The 19,114-nt window shown below is 33.8% G+C and overlaps 2 protein-coding genes across 3 annotated transcripts in view; one reads left to right on the top strand and one right to left on the bottom strand.

Moving 5' to 3' along the window:
• LOC133182373 (B9 domain-containing protein 2-like) overlaps nt 1–19,114 on the top strand; it is a 613,772-nt gene that overhangs the window by 434,940 nt on the left and 159,718 nt on the right. The gene's annotated exons all lie outside the window — the stretch shown is intronic.
• LOC133182360 (phospholipid-transporting ATPase ID-like) overlaps nt 5,793–19,114 on the bottom strand; it is a 38,832-nt gene continuing 25,510 nt past the window's right edge. Inside the window, exons 9-23 of one of the 2 annotated variants that reach the window (XM_061317173.1) lie at nt 16,206–16,453; nt 13,083–13,312; nt 12,395–12,557; nt 12,073–12,162; nt 10,456–10,615; nt 10,151–10,233; nt 9,804–9,905; nt 9,470–9,589; nt 9,125–9,222; nt 8,845–9,023; nt 8,412–8,680; nt 8,064–8,247; nt 7,538–7,845; nt 6,968–7,213; nt 5,793–6,711 (exon numbers count right to left, since the gene is read on the bottom strand). In XM_061317173.1, coding sequence (XP_061173157.1) covers nt 6,058–6,711; nt 6,968–7,213; nt 7,538–7,845; nt 8,064–8,247; nt 8,412–8,680; nt 8,845–9,023; nt 9,125–9,222; nt 9,470–9,589; nt 9,804–9,905; nt 10,151–10,233; nt 10,456–10,615; nt 12,073–12,162; nt 12,395–12,557; nt 13,083–13,312; nt 16,206–16,453 — 3,134 coding nt within the window. In that variant the 3' untranslated portion in view covers nt 5,793–6,057. The remainder of the gene's footprint in view (nt 6,712–6,967; nt 7,214–7,537; nt 7,846–8,063; nt 8,248–8,411; nt 8,681–8,844; nt 9,024–9,124; nt 9,223–9,469; nt 9,590–9,803; nt 9,906–10,150; nt 10,234–10,455; nt 10,616–12,072; nt 12,163–12,394; nt 12,558–13,082; nt 13,313–16,205; nt 16,454–19,114) is intronic. The other variant, XM_061317174.1, reaches the window with a different exon arrangement.

Here is a 19,114-nt window from a genome sequence, read left to right as displayed (position 1 = left end):
TTTGTCATGTCTGCCCTCCGTCTTTCTGTCAAACTTTGTGTTTAGCTCATTTTCAAAGAAACTATTTAGGATGTTTTTATATCAAACTTTATATGCTGACACATATTGATGAGAGCAACTGCATCAACATTTTTTTACCTTTCCTTTGGCCTTGACCTCACTTTTCAAAAAATTTGTGTTTAGCTCAGTTTCAAAGATTTTTTTTTATCAAACCCTATATGCTGATACTTATTGATGAGAGCTATTCAACTGCATCAACATTTTTTTACCTTGACCTTTCCTTTGACACTGACCTCACTTTTCAAAAATGTGTGTTTAGCTAGGTTTCAAAGAAACTATTCAAGATTTTTTTATTAAACCTTATATGCTGATACACATTAAATAATGCTATTCAACATCATCAACATTTATTTACCTTGACCTTTCCATTGAGCTTTGGCATCACTTTTAAATTTGTGTTAAACTATTCACAAGATCTTTTATTAAACCTTGTATGCTGATACATATTGATGAGTTCTTTCGGTTGTTCTCCAGATATAAGGTGTGACAGACAGATAGATGGACAGACACCAGGTAAAGTGATCATTAAGTGTCTCTCTGCTATGCAGAACTTTAGAGAGAGTTCAGATCATATGTGAGGGGTTTTTTTGTCTTTTCACTTATCTTAAAAACATAATGGAAAAATAAATTGTTTAACAATTAGTAATTCAATAAAATAAAGGAATCAAAATTGGAACTTCTCTATGAACTTTTAAAATTGAGAACTACCTTATGAAAAATTATTAAAACTGGATAAAACTGAGGAGTACCCATATTTTGGCCACATCGGGACTTTCATTTACAAATTGCACAGACTTAATAAAGTAAATTGTAAACAAGAGATGTTTGTGAAACACTTAGCCCCCCCCCCCCTTCCAAATCATTCGAATTTTTCTAAGTCCAAGGGGCATAACTTTGTAAAAAATTGCTCCATCGTACCCAAAACAGAACTTGACCTAGATATTATGATAAATCTGTATACCAAATTTCATTTCAGAATGTGCAACCTCTGCAAAGAAAATGAACAGAAACTGCAAATAATTGGAATTTTCTTAAGTCCAAGGGGCATAACTCTGTCAAAAATTGCGTGATCATACTCATTATAGAACTTGCCCGAGATATTCTTATGATAAATCTGTAAACCAAATTTCATTTCAGTATGTGCAACCTCTTCAAAGAAAATGAATGGAAACTGCAAATAATTGGAATTTTTCTAAGTCCAAGGGGCATAACTCTGTCAAAAATTGCTCCGTCATACCCAAAACAGAACTTGACCTAGATATTCTTATGATAAATCTGTATACCAAATTTCATTTCAGTATGTGCAACCTCTGTGAAGAAAATGAATGGAAACTGTTGGTGAACTGACAGACGAACAGACAGACCAACCGACAGACAACAGTAAAGCAATATACCCTCCCTTCTTCGAACGGGGGGCTTAATAATATCGGAAGAAAGCTTATGTTCTTTGATGGAAGATTTTCAAAAGAATTTTTTCAAGATCTTCCTGTGTATATACTTTGACACAACCCCCTCACAACAAAAACATAGGAAGTAAGGAATATATGAGCAAAGCCTGCTGCCTAATTATGTATTTTACATAACATGTTCAAACAAGACTGAGCAAATTGATTGACCCAAAGTGAGTTTTTTCAAGTGGGATCTTATATAGAATCGAAAAAAAGGATGTTGCATTACATTAAAAATATCTTTTTGTATAAGAATAAATGAGTCGAAAACAATATAAATTCACAAATTTAATTAAAATATATTTATTGCCTCAATCAGACATCAAAAACTTTACTAGAAGGTAAGAAGTAAAAGGTAAAACTGAGGGCAACTCTAAATAGCCATCAAACATTTTATAACTTTATAGAACAAAAATAAAACTTAACAAAAATCATAGATCATGACAGGGAATGAAATCAAATAAATAAAGAAAAAATGTACAAGTTAATTTTTGAATTCTTCATTTCTGAACTGTATTTCCTAGTAATTTACAACTGTAAGAAAATCAAGGACACACAAGAGAATTACCATATCAGTTGAAGTCAAGAAGATCTACAGAAATCACGTCACACAGTGTGAACTTAGAACTTTAACATTCAATCAGCATACCTGATAGTTATGATTTGGTAATCACATCATAAATTAGCCCCATCAGTTTGAACATTCACCATATGTATGTGAATTTATCATTTGGTGAAGTTAATAATTTAATACTTTATATTAGTGTATAATGTGATTAAATATGTATATAAAATAAGAACACATGCAGTACTTCACTGAATGAACAGATATTCGATTCATTTTTCAAATTCATTTTACAATATTTTTCATTTGGAAGTTTTGGACAGCATTGCACAGGTAGATGTCTCAGCTACATTCCAAACACAAAAAAAAAAAAAAAAAAAAATCACATTTACAGTTTTGTGACTATTTTTTCAATATACACCCTTATTAATTGTAAACCAAGTACATGTATAAAGTAATGAATGATAGTTTAACAAGTAAAAACAAGAAAGATATAAAGCACAGATTCTGATGATGATGATATGTAAATTAAAAATAAACAGTTCTACTCTGACTCAGAAAGAAATAACACAAATAAAAATAATTTGCTCAACAGAAACTGATACAATTAACATACAAGAATAATTGGTACCCGTATCCATGGATAAACTAGGCCTCTCTCCCATTTGCTTTAAAACTTATTGGACTATTCAGAACATAAATCTAATTTGTTGTTTGTTTGTTTGTTTTTTTTTTGTTTTTTTTTTTTTTGTCGTACTTGAAAGACTGATTTTCATGGAGAAAGCTTTGTCAAACCATTTACATTTTGTGTTCAACTGGCCCTTTAAAAGCCATTTTATTTGACTTATACCTTTTGAACCAAAGAAGATCTTTATACTGGTACTTCAAATAGTGTTAATATTTAAAATACAACAAATTACATAAATTTATTTAGACTTTGTGATTGCCTGGAAAAAAAGCACTACACATCATTCAATGTAACAAGACTGTAAGTCAAAGTGGGTCATTTATTAATTAGAGGCTTGAGGCCACAATGTTCACATTCTTTAAATAAAAAAAATTCTCTTGGAAAAAAACTGAACACCTATCATGAATCAAAGTAAGCTCTAAACGTCTAAGGGTGATACCTTCAATCAAACATGAATTTACATATTGAGATTTTTCAGGGTATAGTTTTACTATTTTTAATGCCTTAAAAAAAATTGGTAAGGATGGCAAAAGTTGAATACAATTTTGAGCAGCTGGACAATTCTCAAAGAATACTGATACCTGACAGCAAGTTAGCATTGTTATTCCTTATAAAAATATAATATCTTAAAATACATTTCTTTAACAAATATATTTTGACTTATGAAAATATGATTCAAATCCCTTTAAAGAAAATCAAACATTTTTTATTAAAAACAAAAAATGAAACCTACATATTTAATTTTTTTAATACTAAAATTGATCCAATGTGATTTGGCAAACAAATATTTAATTTTTTCTAATACATTAATTATCACAAAAGGGACATATTGCCACTGAAGAAATTAGCTATTCCAATTCATTTAAAATGATATATGCCCAATCATACATTTATTATAAATAAAAATGCAAAAAATACAAGGTTTTTAAAAGGTTAGGTAAAAATGATAAATATCAATGTATACATCAATGTTAAATTATGAGGAATAGATGGCTAAAAAGTACTCTTGCTTTTATATGCTCTCAATAACATCCTGTCAACAGAGTTTATATAAATGCACAAGAAGTAGTTCCCAAACAACAACATAAAGATCCAACAATGTACCACATATGGTGGCCATTTTTATTACTCTCCTTGGATCCAAAGCCCAAGAGAGAGAGAAAAAAATCCAAAAAAGAAGAAAACAAATTAAAGTGAATAACATGTATAACTTAACCATAGTAAGTGAGAATAAATATTAAAAAAAAGAAAGAAAAATATCGATTGGCACTTCTATGTGAATTTTACAACATGAAATAATGTCCTTTTTAAATGAAAACCAGAAATATATACCTTTTTCCATGTTCAAAAACATAGGTAATCAAAGATTACGAAGCTCACCTCGACGAACGTTATCTACATGTAAGGCAAATTTCACATCATATTTTTTTTCTAGTTAGGGTACATCCCAAGATCAATATCCATGCAAGTTTGATTTAATTATAGATCTGCTCAAAAAACTTTTGACCTGTTTAGTAATCAAGAAAATTTTGGTCAGTTCCAACATCCAAAGCAAGTCTGGAAGTTTTCATCCTTAGATGCACCATCTATGCAAGTTTTATCATAACAGGCCATAATATTATATAGCTACTCCAAAAAATTACCCTGGTCACTCATCTGGAAAATGTACGTCAGATTCAGAATCCAAGGCAAGTCTGGAAGTATCCATCCCTAGATACATCATCCATGCTAATTTGGTTAAAATATGGCTAAAATTCACTCATGTGGAAAATCTAGGTCAGATCCAGCATTCGAAGCAGATTGGTTAGTGTACATCCCTAGATGCATCATCCATGAAAGTTTGGACCAGGTAGGGCTTATAGTTACTTGGGAATGAGACTACTCCTAAATCTAAACCTGGTCTCACATGTGGAAAATCTAGGTCAGATCCAGCATCCGAAGCAAGTGTGGTAGTGTCCATCCCTGGATGCATCATCCATGCAAGTTTGGTCAAGGTAGGGCTTAGAGTTACTTTGGAATGGACCTGCTCCTAAAACTTTAACCTGGTCACTCATCCGGAAAATCTAGGTCAGATCCAGCATCCGAAGCAAGTGTGGTAGTGTCCATCCCTAGATGCATCATCCATGCAAGTTTGGTCCAGGTAGGGCTTATAGTTACTTGGGAATGGACCTGCTCCTAAAACTTTAACCTGGTACACATCTGGAAAATCTACATCAGATCCAGCATCTGAAGTAAGTGTGGTAGTGTCCATCCCTAGATGCATCATCCATGCAAGTTTGGTCCAGGTAGGGCTTATAGTTACTTGGGAATGGACCTGCTCCTAAAACTTTAACCTGGTCACTCATCTGGAAAATCTAGGTCAGATCCAGCATCCGAAGCAAGTGTGGTAGTGTCCATCCCTAGATGCATCATCCATGCAAGTTTGGTCCAGGTAGGGCTTATAGTTACTTGGGAATGGACCTGCTCCTAAAACTTTAACCTGGTCACTCATCTGGAAAATCTAGGTCAGATCCAGCATCCGAAGCAAGTGTGGTAGTGTCCATCCCTAGATGCATCATCCATGCAAGTTTGGTCCAGGTAGGGCTTATAGTTACTTGGGAATGGGACTTGCTCCTAAAACTTTAACCTGGTCACTCATCCGGAAAATCTAGGTCAGATCCAGCATCCGAAGCAAGTGTGGTAGTGTCCATCCCTAGATGCATCATCAATGCAAGTTTGGTCCAGGTAGGGCTTATAGTTACTTGGGAATGGACCTGCTCCTAAAACTTTAACCTGGTCACTCATCCGGAAAATCTAGGTCAGATCCAGCATCCGAAGCTAGTGTGGTAGTGTCCATCCCTAGATGCATCATCCATGCAAGTTTGGTCCAGGTAGGGCTTATAGTTACATGGGAATGGGACTTGCTCCTAAAACTTTAACCTGGGACGCCGACGCTAACACCGACGCCGACACCGACGCCGACGCCGACGCCGGGGGTATAGCATAAGCTCATCTCGACTTCGTCGAGGTGAGCTAAAAATGTAATTTAATATAAATATTCCAGTATTTGATTTTGTTGATTAAATCATAAATACAAATGTAATATATTCATACATAAAGAAAAATTGTTGTCTCTAAAAATAATGATACAAATTCTAGAACCTGATTGTTAATATGCAATGGTACCAGGTACATGACAAAAGAAAAGTAACACTCATCATTAACTTCCTCTAGCTAACAACTTCCCTATCTAAAACAACAACAGATAAAAGTCTCTCTTACTTTCAAAAATAAATTAATTTACTATAAATGTTCCATTAAAGCTTTTCACAGAACACAACATGTCTATCCGGATCATGATGATGATCAAGATGTTGATGGTTTTCTATCACTACTGCTGTTGTACTGTTTTCGCCAACAGAAACATTTGAGGCGCCATTAGAATTATTATTTTCTTGGTACAAATCTTTATAATCAGGCAAGGGTGGAGTATCAATCTTTTTCACCTTAGTCAACTCTACAGAGTTTTTCTGTTCACTTTTTTCCACTCGCTGTCGCATATTAAGACCACTAGTAATAAGTTCACCAAAGCCTTCCTGGTGCGCGAAAGCATAACCCGAACGCAAGGATCTTGTGCTGCGTCGAAGAGTGGAGGCACGTCTTATGTGAAGATCCTTTGAGCGTGATTTGGACTTTGTTAATCTCTGCTTCAGACGGATGCGATCTGAGAGCGTTGGATGGACATCTATATAGTAAAATCTATAGGCAATAATAGGTAACAGCAGTACGGTACAGGTTAGAAGCAGTGTAAACCAGAACTGGGCTGATGAGAACACCTGGTAGGCGACACCTTCATATGTGTAGTTAAAGGAACTTGCATACATGGCTGTTATGAAACAAAAGTAGTATATAATACTCCCCCATATTGCCACATGATGGAAAGCTGTCCAATATGTCATATCCATTGCACACTGGAATAAGAAAGATTATACACAAATGTATAAACTATTATCAGTGTTTTAAGGAATTATTTAACATCTATAAATAACAAAATTATATTTACCAAAGTAGGAAATTAAAATAAAATTTTACTGTATTCAAAAAAGCTTATGGTTTTACAGGTAAAAACTATGGGAAAACAAATACCAGTATAAACAATATCTTTAATCTTCTGTAATTTACATGTATGAGATTAGTAAAAAAAATCGTCAAAAGATATAAATTTACCCTTAAATTAACAGCCACAACTAGTGTGCTAGCAACAGCACATCCTAGTGACTGGTGATCAGTTAGATCTGTGCCATCATAGTGGACGCCATACTTAAAGGCAAAGTAAGGTATGAAAAAGAGCACTAATGATGTGATGATTCCCTCCCCTGCACTGAAAGCGAACACTTTCTTGTTGAACATGGAGTCCAGCAGTCCTGGTGTATATAGCTTAGGGTATCTTAGTGAGTAGTAATCATTGACATCCTGTAGAAAGTCAAACATTATCAGTAAAAATGAATACATGTGTATATACACAAACTATGTACTTCTGAACTTTTAAACTTCCACTCCATTTAAAAGTATGTTTTCTAATTGTGTAAGCACTGAATAATTATTTTTTCAATTTCAGAATGAAATGAATTTCAAATATGTGCAACCTGAATAATAAATGAACAATAAAATATATTTGTATGTATGAGTGCTTTTATTCTTTGAATGAAAAAACACGTATAAAAATTCTATCATAATAAAGATTTCTTTGCCAAAAAATTGTTCAAAATGAATGGCTTGCCACCCATATTTCCCTACCTGATCGAAGCATGCCAGGACTAGAACTGGTATGGACGTATAAAACACATTATAGAAAGACACAAAATATGGATCATATAAAGTCTGGGCAGAAAATCCACAGAAAAATGCAAACCACAGATGACACAGTGTAAAGGCAAAGTTCTTATAGAAAAAATACTTCAGAAATTTGCACATTCTAAAGTACGACCAGCGTCCATGCACAAGAAGTAAACGTTCTAAGTATCGGAACTGTGCTATTGAGTAGTCACTAGCCAGAACAGCCTGCATTCCCTCTTGTCCACTGATTCCAACTCCAATATGAGCAGCTGTAGGCAAAAACAAAGAATGATACATGTATAAATTGTGTTTTATCCTTTAATAATTGATGCAGATGGCAAGTAAATACATTTACGAATATGTTGTGTTTCATACAATAAGCCTGGTAACCTTAAAGGTAATAGGAGAGAATGAATACATATAAAAATATTCTATAATGTGACAGTCAGTTTCATAAAATTCTTTCTGCATAAAATACAGGACTCACTCTTGATCATGCTGACATCATTAGCCCCGTCCCCAATAGAGAGTGTAATGGAGTTCTTGCTTTTCTTGATAAGATCCACCACCAGCGCTTTCTGTAGAGGAGTGACTCGACAGCAGATAATCGCTTTACAGCTACAGCCTAACTCTACCAACAGGTTCTCCTGCTCTGCACTCAAAGCATGGTACTAAAAATACAAGAGTCCCTGTTACCAACAGCAGCTACTAAGGGCTATGTTGCACACAGTGTGTGTCTTTAAAGGAAATGAGAATATTAGCTTTGTAAGAAAAATCTATCACATTTACACAATAAATACTGTTTCTGAAAAGTCTTACTAAAGTTTTGACTTACCAAGCTATGTCCATTGATGACTAGAGCAAAGTCCACACCTGGCATGTCTACATTTAAGTCTGCTGTGGATCCATCAAAACTGACACCTCCTCCGTTGGCGATGTGAACCCTCTCCTCATTTTGTCTCTCTGCCTTGTGGTCTTTAATGGCACGGAGATAGTCCGACATCTGTTTCTTGACTTCAGGAGCTGTTTCTCCATCCACAATAAAAGTTTCCTCCATTTCATCCGTAAGCAGACGACAGGAGTATCCAATGTTAATGGCAGTTTCTGAAAGATGTTACCATAATCTGTACATTGAACTCTTTTCTCAGTCCCTTTGTACAAGTAAATCAATCATGTAGCAAAGTTGCACATTTCTGAAACCATATCACACTCCTTACATTCTGAAGGATCAAGGAGACACAGATCGGTTTTACAAATTCAGTATGTACCCTGTTTATCCCCTGTAAGCACCCAGATCTTTATGCCAGCTGCTGCTAGATTAGCTATTGCCTCTGGGACTCCATCTTGTAATTTGTCCTCAATAGCAGTGGATCCAACCAGGAACATGTCCTGTTCTATCTCCTCATAAACTTGGGATAATTTCTCATCTCGGTCCTCCATGGCTGTGCTGTCAGAAACAAACACAATATATCATCTGTTTTGTTGAGTATTTTTTGTAAAAGTAAAGTTATGTGTGCTTTACAGATGCTAACTGATCAGCAGGGTTACCTTGCTTCATGGTGTTTGACCTTCCACACATTCCAGAAATCCTCCGATATATCTTTTGAAGCCAAGCAAAGTGTTCGAAGACCATCATTGGCAAATTCCTACAAAGAGTTATTTATGAATTTTTATCAGGATGATGTCATTTCATAGGCATTGATATATATACCTAGTATTTCATTAATCCTCCAAAACCTAAGAAAACCTGGAGCTCACTTGATTTTTTTTTCACTCCATTAATTACAGGTGGCTGCTAACATAGAGCAAATGATAAATAGATTACTTGTACATGTATTTAAACCCACTCCCATTTTAACATACTTATCTCTCTGTAGATACTATAAAACCTACATTTAAATGATGGGTGATGATTTCTTTCGATTCTGCACATTTCTTGTCTAGTCGTTCAAATATCACATTATCAGCTCCTTTACACATCAGCTGCATCTTACCATCTTTTCGCACAATCACCTAAAATGGAGTATGAATTTCATCAGAGGAACATCCTTGACACAAGGTCTGTATAGAAATTCTTAGCATGTACATGTATTAACAAATAAATATGCTTCGAAGGGTCAGAAAATATTCACCAAAGCCAATATTCAAAGATGTTATACAAATGATAATTTCAGATATTCTTACATATTTATACTTATATATTTACATACTTATATTTCATACTTACAGACATTCGTTTTCGGACATTATTGAAATCCAGGATACACAGTAAATCATAAACTTCCTCTTTTCCATTGACCTCAATGGTGATTGTGTGAGGTGTTCGTGACTGTAAAACAGAAATAAAAACTTTGCTTTCAGTTTAATTTAAAAACTGAAATTCACTTCTATTTGATTCAATCAGATAGGGTTCTATTTGCCAAATTCAGACTCTATATTTGCATTGAAAAATGTGTCCATCTCTCACAAATAGGCAGTGTAAAAACATTAATTAAATAAATATGTAAGTCTTTATAAGTGTAGTTTTTTAAAAGTCTGTCTCAACTTGAAAGTTCCATTGATGGCAACACAAACCTTGAAAACAAAGCCAAAGTTTCTTGCCGCAGACACAAGGGCTCCCTCATCTGGGGATTGGGCCTGATACTCCAACACGCCATCTAGTGACAGAGAGTAGGGTAAACAATGTGACACTTGATTGTTAGAGGTTTGCAGTACCAGAATAACAGTGGTGAGAATTGAAGTATACAACAGCTACTACAGTAATGAATAATTAATAAACCATAGTATGTTATGAAAGAAAAGTCTTCTTTATTCTGAAAAGGTGAGATGTTTTACTGGGGGCACTTAACATAGTGAGTCAATTCAGTCATTTATATTACCTGTGACTTCTGGCATGACTGTGTGACAAAGGGCAAGGATTCTAAAGAATTCATGAACTAGAGGGTTGTTGGACTGTACAGCATCCAATAAACGCTGATCATAAAACTCAAAATTCTCCTCAGCATATGGGTTGTTTGACAAATCCACTCTAGCAGTTTGCTGTTAAAAGAGACAAAGATGACCATATAGCATCAATACATGAGTTTATGTTGTTTTTGATGAACTTTTAAAAAAAAAAAATTCAAATGTCCTTAGAGTGTCCTACAGTTCAGAATAATTTCAGCATCTTTTCATTCATTTTCTTTTTTATCTTTGTTTACATTATCCATTTTATTTAACATGATCAACCTTTGAAATACAAATACCATCAAATCTTACCCATACCCCCAGTACTTAAACTATACATTTAACAATTATCTTAATAGATTTTGAAATCAGAACTAACAATAAACCACGAAGTGCAAAGTCATTTAAATTTCTGTCACATGAAACACACTACAAAATTCATAAACAAAACATGTAAAAATCTAAAGCAATTTCATTCAACAATCAACAGCAACAGTTTTATCATGTCCGCAAGTAGAAAATCAATATGAACTTCTCATGTGGGTATTCCAATGTATAGCTATCATTTACAACAAATTAATTTTGTGAAATATTTAGAAAATATCACTTAGTATTGGCTTTATATATATATATATATATATATATATATATATATATATATATATATATATATATATATATATATATATATATATATATATATATATATATATATATATAAATATTTATCCCATGTTTACCCCTTTATCCCGTGGATATGACTCATTGGATAAATTTTTCATATTCCACAGTTAAGTGCAGTTGTGCCGTCACAATGGTTTTTGCATTAGAGTGATGAAGTAAAATAAAGTGGAGTCCTATATAAAACAGTGTAAAACATTGGATGTGAAGTATTTAACATGGGATAAAAAGAATCTCCCATGATTTGTAGTTGGATATGACTTTTATCCAACTCGTTGTGTGTTTTTATCCCCTCGCCTAGGCTCGGGGATAAAAAACACACAACTCGTTGGATAAAAATCATATCCAACTACAAATCATGGGAGATCCTATATATATATATATATATACGTATATATATATATATATATATATATATATATATATATATATATATATATATATATATTTATTTATTAAACTCTAGTCACAGGTACAGACTATCTACAAAAGGCAATTGTTAATATGTATAATGTCTTATTTCAAAAGCAGCAAATTTAACCTATTGTGAATTCTTTTGTCTCAGCAATACCTTTTAAATGTCACTTGCTGTTATGAAAGTTTAAAGTTGAAAAACAGAAATAAATGATCAAAAAAATTACATAATACTGATACTCACTTTGTTAAAATCTCTGATAATTATCTACAGTTTATTTTAAAAATTCTAATTATCTTTTTAAAAATACTTTTTCTCATGACAAGTAAATTTCCTCTAGAAACACATAAGTTTATCAGCCACAGCAAATCTAGAGTATGGTGAACCAGACCAAAAAAAAAATTTACACAGGATGGATCAAAATTTATTTTTTTCACTGTTTTTAAAACGTTACCTCAGTTATATCCAAGGGATTTCCATACTCATCCACCACATCTCCATAGGACTTTCCATCAATGGAACACTTATTAAATGTCATAATATTCTGAAGTAAGAAAGAATAGACTCTCCAAATAAAGTTTAAAAAGGACAAAGGTGACCTATTCATTTAGCAAATAAATCTTTCTTTTTTTTTTTTTTTTGCTAGTTTATATCTTTCATGAGTTTTGATATTCATACGTAAATCTTGAAAATGTACAGATAATACCAATAATCTCTTGTCCTTCTTAATTTAAGATTGCAGTAGGCTTTTAAAAATTCATAATTTTATGAAGAACCTGTGTTAATGTTCCTGTTTTGTCTGAGAAGATGTATTCGATCTGACCCAGCTCTTCATTGAGTGTGGTCGTCCGAGCTTTGGCTGGTGTGTTGGTCTTTTCGTAATACATTCTGTTGTCCCAGTTAATCAAGAAACTGTTGGCCAGTCTGATCATTTCCACACTGCAAAACAAGGAAAGATGAGCTTTAAGGGATCTGTTCAACTCCAAGATGAATTTGATTGATTCTAAATAAGAACATGGCAACACTGTTCATCAAAGTCATAACTGATCGATGATATACAAACTTATGTATCTTACATAGTCTACTAGTACTTCTGTAGCAAGTTCTACTGAAATCAGACCAAATCTGTAGGAAGAGCGTTTTGAAAGTATTTCACAGAAATTTCTATTTTTAGTAACTATGGCAATACTGTTCATCAAAATCAAACTCCAATATTCAGAATTATGTATTTAGTTAGTAAAGTCTACTTGTGTATCAAGTCTCACTAAAATCAGACCTAAACTATTGGAGGAGTAATGTTTTGAAAAATTGTTTACAGACAGACAGACAGGTCGACAGATGTACAGATGACAGACAACTTACTAGTGCACAAGCTCTTCTACCAGTAGAGCTAAAATTTTATACACACATAGTATTAAGGTACATGTATTTCATTTGCAATCGCTACCAGACACAACTGTTTACCTGACATAGAGAGATATAGGAACCACAGTGTTGAAGATGATAATGTAGGAGAAGAAGACCAGTAGAGAGATGGTGGTAGCTCCCTCTGTCACATTCCCTGGTTTATCTGCTGAGCCAGGGACAAAGGACTCCCAGGGAAGATAAACTGTGAACTTGGTTCCTACCAGTGTTTCCCAAATACCGCATGATACGGTCATCGTCAGGCACATGACAAGAAGCAAAATGAAAATCTAAACAGAAAAAATATTGGAAATTAGAAATTTTATTAAAATAATACACTTTTTTAGGGTAACGTGAAATTGTTATCCTCCAAAACCATTTCATATGTTACCCTAAATAAACATGTAATATTTCTTTGTTATACTGAATGTATTTAGAATGCATTTAAAAGAAAATTGTTGCTATTTAATGTTACCCAGAGGGCATGGTTTACGCAGGCAGTAGGGTAACAGTATTTTTTAAAACCAATCATATTTGACAATTTAACATGAAAGTATAATAATAGTAAATATAACATTTTCTAAAACAGACATGTATGTCCTCTTGTCCAAGCACTTCCTTTTTAGTCACCAGACTCAATTTATTAAAAGGAACAAATTAAGAAGGTCCTGAGGAAGACTAGTACCTTGCACTAATCGTGTTACCTTCTATTAATAAAGAACATGTATTATTATAATTAGGTATGAGCATGACCAACAGGACATAATTAAGCAACATAAATTGCATTTTTTTCTTAGAAGGTTAACTGCTCATTACAATCATGCAAACAATTCACCTGCCTAATGTCCAAGGATAATGAACATTTTTATATAAATATATACTGAAATTTTTTAATGTCCATTAGGGGAAAAAAGAAAATGATTTTCAAGAAATAAATGTTATTTAATATACCTGTTTGAGAAAGAAATATATCTGTGCAGGAAATTACATGAAGACCTATTCCAAAAAAATAAACTTTGTGCAAAATAAGGAAATATTTATGTGTAGTAAAAATCAAGGAAAAGAAGAATGTAATAAAAAACTGATGTTTGACTACACTCATCAATTTAATAAGAGGCCTATGGGCCACAATGCTCATCTGAGTCACTTTGGATATACTAGGCTCCTATTGTGGCCTCATCCACCCCTGTGAACCAAGATTTGAACAAACTTGAATCTGCAATACATGAGGATGCTTGCATATTGAAATGACTTATTTCATGACTCTGCTGTTCGTAAGAAGATTTTAAAAAGATTTTTTCCTATATGTTCTTATTTAAAACCTTCATGTCCTATTGTATCCCCACCCTACCCCCATGAGCCATGATTTGAACAAATGTGAATCTGCACTACACCCGAATGCTTGCATAAAATCATGACCCAGCTGATTTTGAGAAGACGATTTGTTAAGATTTTTCCCCTTGTATTCCATTGTTAAAACTTTGAAATAGTACTGTGACTTGAACCCTATGAAACTTTGTACTGTGACTCAAACCCTACCCACAGGGGCCAAAATTTTAACATTCTTGAAACTGCGTTACCTGAGGATGCTTGCATATTAATATGAGTAATCATGGCCCTGCAGTTATCAAGGAGATGTTTGGTTTTTTTTTCTGATGAATTCCCATTTTAAATTTTGAACCTGTATTGTGGCCACCATAAGCCCAGGGGTCATGATTTGATCAAACTAAATCTGCACAACCTGATAATACATGTACTTGTATTAATATTACTAAGCATGGCCCATCTTTTGAGAACATTATTTGAAGATTTTTTTCACATTATGACATACATATTTACAACTAGATATCATTGAGATGGTGGCCATCTCAAAGGGCCCCGCTTTCAGCAACAAACATGAAAATGTAAGGTAGTTGAAGGGGTTTATTTTGAAGAGGAACATTTGTGTACTATTAAGGGATGTGTTGTTTGAGTCTAAAGGGCTTCTATGTCATCCTTGTTATAATAAAAAATGGCACAAAAATCACGAGTGCTCCATCCCCTCTATCAAAAATACGGCACAAAAATCACGAATGTTGCATATCCTCTATGAAAATTGATGCATATCCTCTATCAAAATATGGAAGGAAGATCACAAATGTTCCATACCCTAAGTCAATTGGTAAAGTTTGAGGCTGACTGGACTTAAGGGAAAGAAATTATGCACCGAACAAAGATTTTAAACAGAGAGGCTATTTTTGACCTTGACCCTTGACCTAGAAACTTCATTCAAGGTCACTGAACATCCATTGACCAGTGGCACTCTGTAAGTGAAGTATGAGCCACATTCGACCAAGGGGAGAGAGGATATGCTCCGAACAAGGATTTTTTATATAATTCTGCAATGACCTTAACCTAAGACCTAGAAACATGGTTCAAGGTCACTGCACACCCTTTACCCAAAGGCACTCTGTGGGTGAAGTATGAGCCAGATTGGGCCAAGGAGAGAGAAAATATGCTCCGGACAAGAATTTAAACAGAGAGACTATTTTTGACCTTGACCCTTGACCTAGAAACTTTGTTCAAGGTCACTGCACATCCATTGACCAGTGGCACTCTGTGAGTGAAGTATGAGCCACATTGGACCAACAGGAGAGAAGATATGCTCCGGACAAGGATTTTTCATATAATTCTGCTATGATCTTAACCTTGGACCTGGAAATATGGTTCAAGGTCACTGCACACCCTTTACCCAAGGACACTCTGTGGGTGAAGTATGAGCCAGATTGGGCCAAGGAGAGAGAAGATATGCTCCAGACAAGAGATCTCGGACAGACAGACAGACAGACGGACAGAAGGACGGACGGACTGATCACTATAGGGCGCCCACAGAGCGGGGCCCTAATTATTTTTTTCCCTATGGTACCTCAATTTCAGGATCAGGATTTGAACAGTTTAGAATTTACACTATGTCAGAAAGCTATCACTTAAGTTACAACTTTTCTGATCCAGTGTTTGCACCACAAAATTAAAAGTAATGTCTAAAACTTTCATTACCCTATAACCTACCAGTAGCATTTGAAATGATCTTGTTTCAGGGTCATGTCTTACTCTAGGTCAATAAGTGTGAAGTACTTGGTATGCTGGCCCTGCACTGATTATGAGATGAATTCTTACAGGAAAGTTTTAAAGAATCTGACTTACCCCAATGATGATAAGATTCATGAGTCGGTCTATATGTGTTCTTTTGAAGACTGTTCTGCCACTATTCATCATGAGTTTGGTATCCTTCCCTGCAAATATAACCAGTCCAAAGCACCACTGGGTATTCCTCAGAACACAGCCTCTCAACAAAATTTTCTCATTATCCAAAGAGTACTTTTGCCCTCGCCAAGTCATGGTGCCTTCAAATTTACTCAAGTTGTTGTTCGGAGCCTCACATTTTATTTCGGCTGAAAAATAGTTTTTATATGCAGTATACAGTTAAACATTGAGTTTTCAGCAGAGACACTGTATAAAAGGTCACTGCTTTTTTATTTTTATTGAGAGAATAATGCACGTATTCACCTAACAGTACACATATATTAACATGTGCATATCAAATAGCCCCCCCCCCCCCCCCAAAAAAAAGCTTATAAGCATGCTCTCAGTTTGAAAATAAATGTCATTTAAACTTCAAACCATAACTATATTTAATAAATACACTGTATTTGGTGTCTCTATTTATTTCAAAGACAGTACCTATAAACTGGTCTTCAAAATGTGAAAGATGAAAAGATGTGAAGAAATTATGTCCAGTTTGTTTTGTAATGTACGTATTTACAAAGGAGTATTAAATTAAAAATTTTTTTGCAAAAACGAAAACCACATAACCAAACAATTTTAACAACATGAAAGTTGAAGTAATGCTGAATCAATTATTTTTTTAAGACAGGCATTTTTAAAGTTTGAACTTCAGCAGCAGTTTTAAATTTTAACAGCATTTTTTGTGTGTTTGAAAAAGCTGCAATGTTTTAAGTCAACATCCTAATTTTATCTCTGAGGTCCTGTATGGCATATATTTTGACATCATTTGAAAAAGTCTATTTCCTAGAAAGATGGTTTTCATATGAATACTTCTTTTTTCAAAATCTTATGCACTAGTATTTGTGATTTTGGATATTTTCTGTTTGTGTTAATTATTTCAAAACATTCATAGAACTATTTTTTGGAGAAAAAACCCTGATAACCTGCTTTTTGAAGATGTAATCAAAACTTCAATGGAAAAAATATAACTAAGTTTTTTTTTATATTTTTTATATCACAATTATATTGCTGGAAAATGTGCTATAAAATACAGTTATAATTTTGTAAAAATTTTATTATTGTGCGAAAATATAGAGATCAAAAGTCAGGACATGTTTGTTGATGAAACATCCTGTATATATATAAATACATGTAGACAGTCAGTATCATTTTGTTCTGTTGCTGAACTAAGCACACAAAAAAGCAACTATAAATAATTTTCAAAAATAGAAAACTTTTCAGAAAACTTTGTTTTTCTTAAAAAGATTATATAATAGTGTCAAAAGTGTATGATTACTTTGAGAGTAAAAGTAGGTTTCACAAAATTTCTTCTATATAAAGCACAAATCTTATAGCAGTGATGCAATGTACTTGACCTTTGGTCTTGATGTATAACTTGATCTCTGCCAAATATGAAGACTCTACTTAAATTTGTGACAGACCAAAGACAGTATCCTCCTAGATCTTATAATCAGGAAACAAGATTCAAGGAATTTGCAAGAAAGGCTTTCAAATCTAAATTTAATATTCATTTTGTGTTGAATTTTTGGAAGTGCTGCATTTATCAAATAAGGAAAGCTTATCAGGAAATAGATCATTTTCACAAAACACTGAACAGGAATTACATGTATACATAGATACATGTATCACATCACATAATCCTTATATATCAGCAGCAAATAATTTTCAATAAAAGGTAAGTTTTAATTGTTAATTTTTCGTCCTTGCCATATAAAGATGATTTTCAGCATCTTCTATACTTATTATTTAGCTCGAGTGTGATATTGTAGCATCTAAATATATTCTTTAAAAAAAAAAAATAAGCAAACTTTAATTTCCTGATTTTCATAGAAATGGTTATCTGATAATTTGCAGTTTCATTTTAACAAGAATTCAGCTTTCCAATCAAAACTCAATTACAGGTCCACTGTTAGAATGGACCCTCACATTGCAGCCCAGGACGTGACTCGTTGTGAAGTTTGTGAGACTGCTGTAGTGCAGGTGTACTGCCAATCTTGTGAAGCCAGTTTGTGCAAGGCCTGTATTGGGAATCATGTGTCATTAAACTCCAGAATTGAACATCAAATATTAGGTCTCGATTTGCACAAGTCCTCCTTGATACTCACAAAATGCATTGACCATTCCAGCCAATATTGTCACTTTTTCTGCAAGGAATGTGATCTTCCTGTTTGTTCTAATTGCATTTCTTCTGAAAAGCACTGCAGACATTTGTTCTTGCAAATGTCTCAAGTTTTTGGATCCAGACAGAAAGCAATAGAAAAAGATACAGAAGCCTTACAAGATGTTATTTTCCCAAAATATGAAAATTTAGCGAGTAATATTGAGAGTGAATTGGAAAATCTTGAAAGTGAATACAAAAAAATCACTACAATGATATCTGAGCATAGAGATGAAGTGCACAGAATGGTTGACCTCACTGTAAGCCGACTCCAAGCTAAGATTGATGAAATCCGTAAAGATCAGGTCTATGCCTTGAGAAAACAATTATCACTGATAAAGAATAAAATTGTAGCCATTGGGGAAGCAATAGATGAAAACAATGGGACATTGTGTTCAAATGAAGTTATCAGAACACTGGATTGTCAAACTAAATTTCTAAATTTTAGAAAACTTCCCCCAAAATTGCAAGTGAAAAGTCCTGTTTTTACTGCTGGTTCAATCAAGGAGGAAGAAATAGTCCAAATTTTTGGATCTCTGGAAGTTTTTCCCATTACAACACAGAGGGAGGGTGACACTCTAAATCTTCCTGGGTATTTATCATCAACTCAGCTTCTTGATGAACCAGAGCTTGTAGCCAGTTTCTCTTC

Source organism: Saccostrea echinata, unplaced genomic scaffold, assembly GCF_033153115.1.
Source record: "Saccostrea echinata isolate AGI-Se365-2 ecotype Australia unplaced genomic scaffold, CSIRO_AGI_Sech_v1 ptg000009l, whole genome shotgun sequence".
Lineage (NCBI taxonomy): Eukaryota > Metazoa > Mollusca > Bivalvia > Ostreida > Ostreidae > Saccostrea > Saccostrea echinata.
Note: the sequence above shows the minus strand (reverse complement) of the source record. Positions and strands in the feature narration are given on the sequence as shown.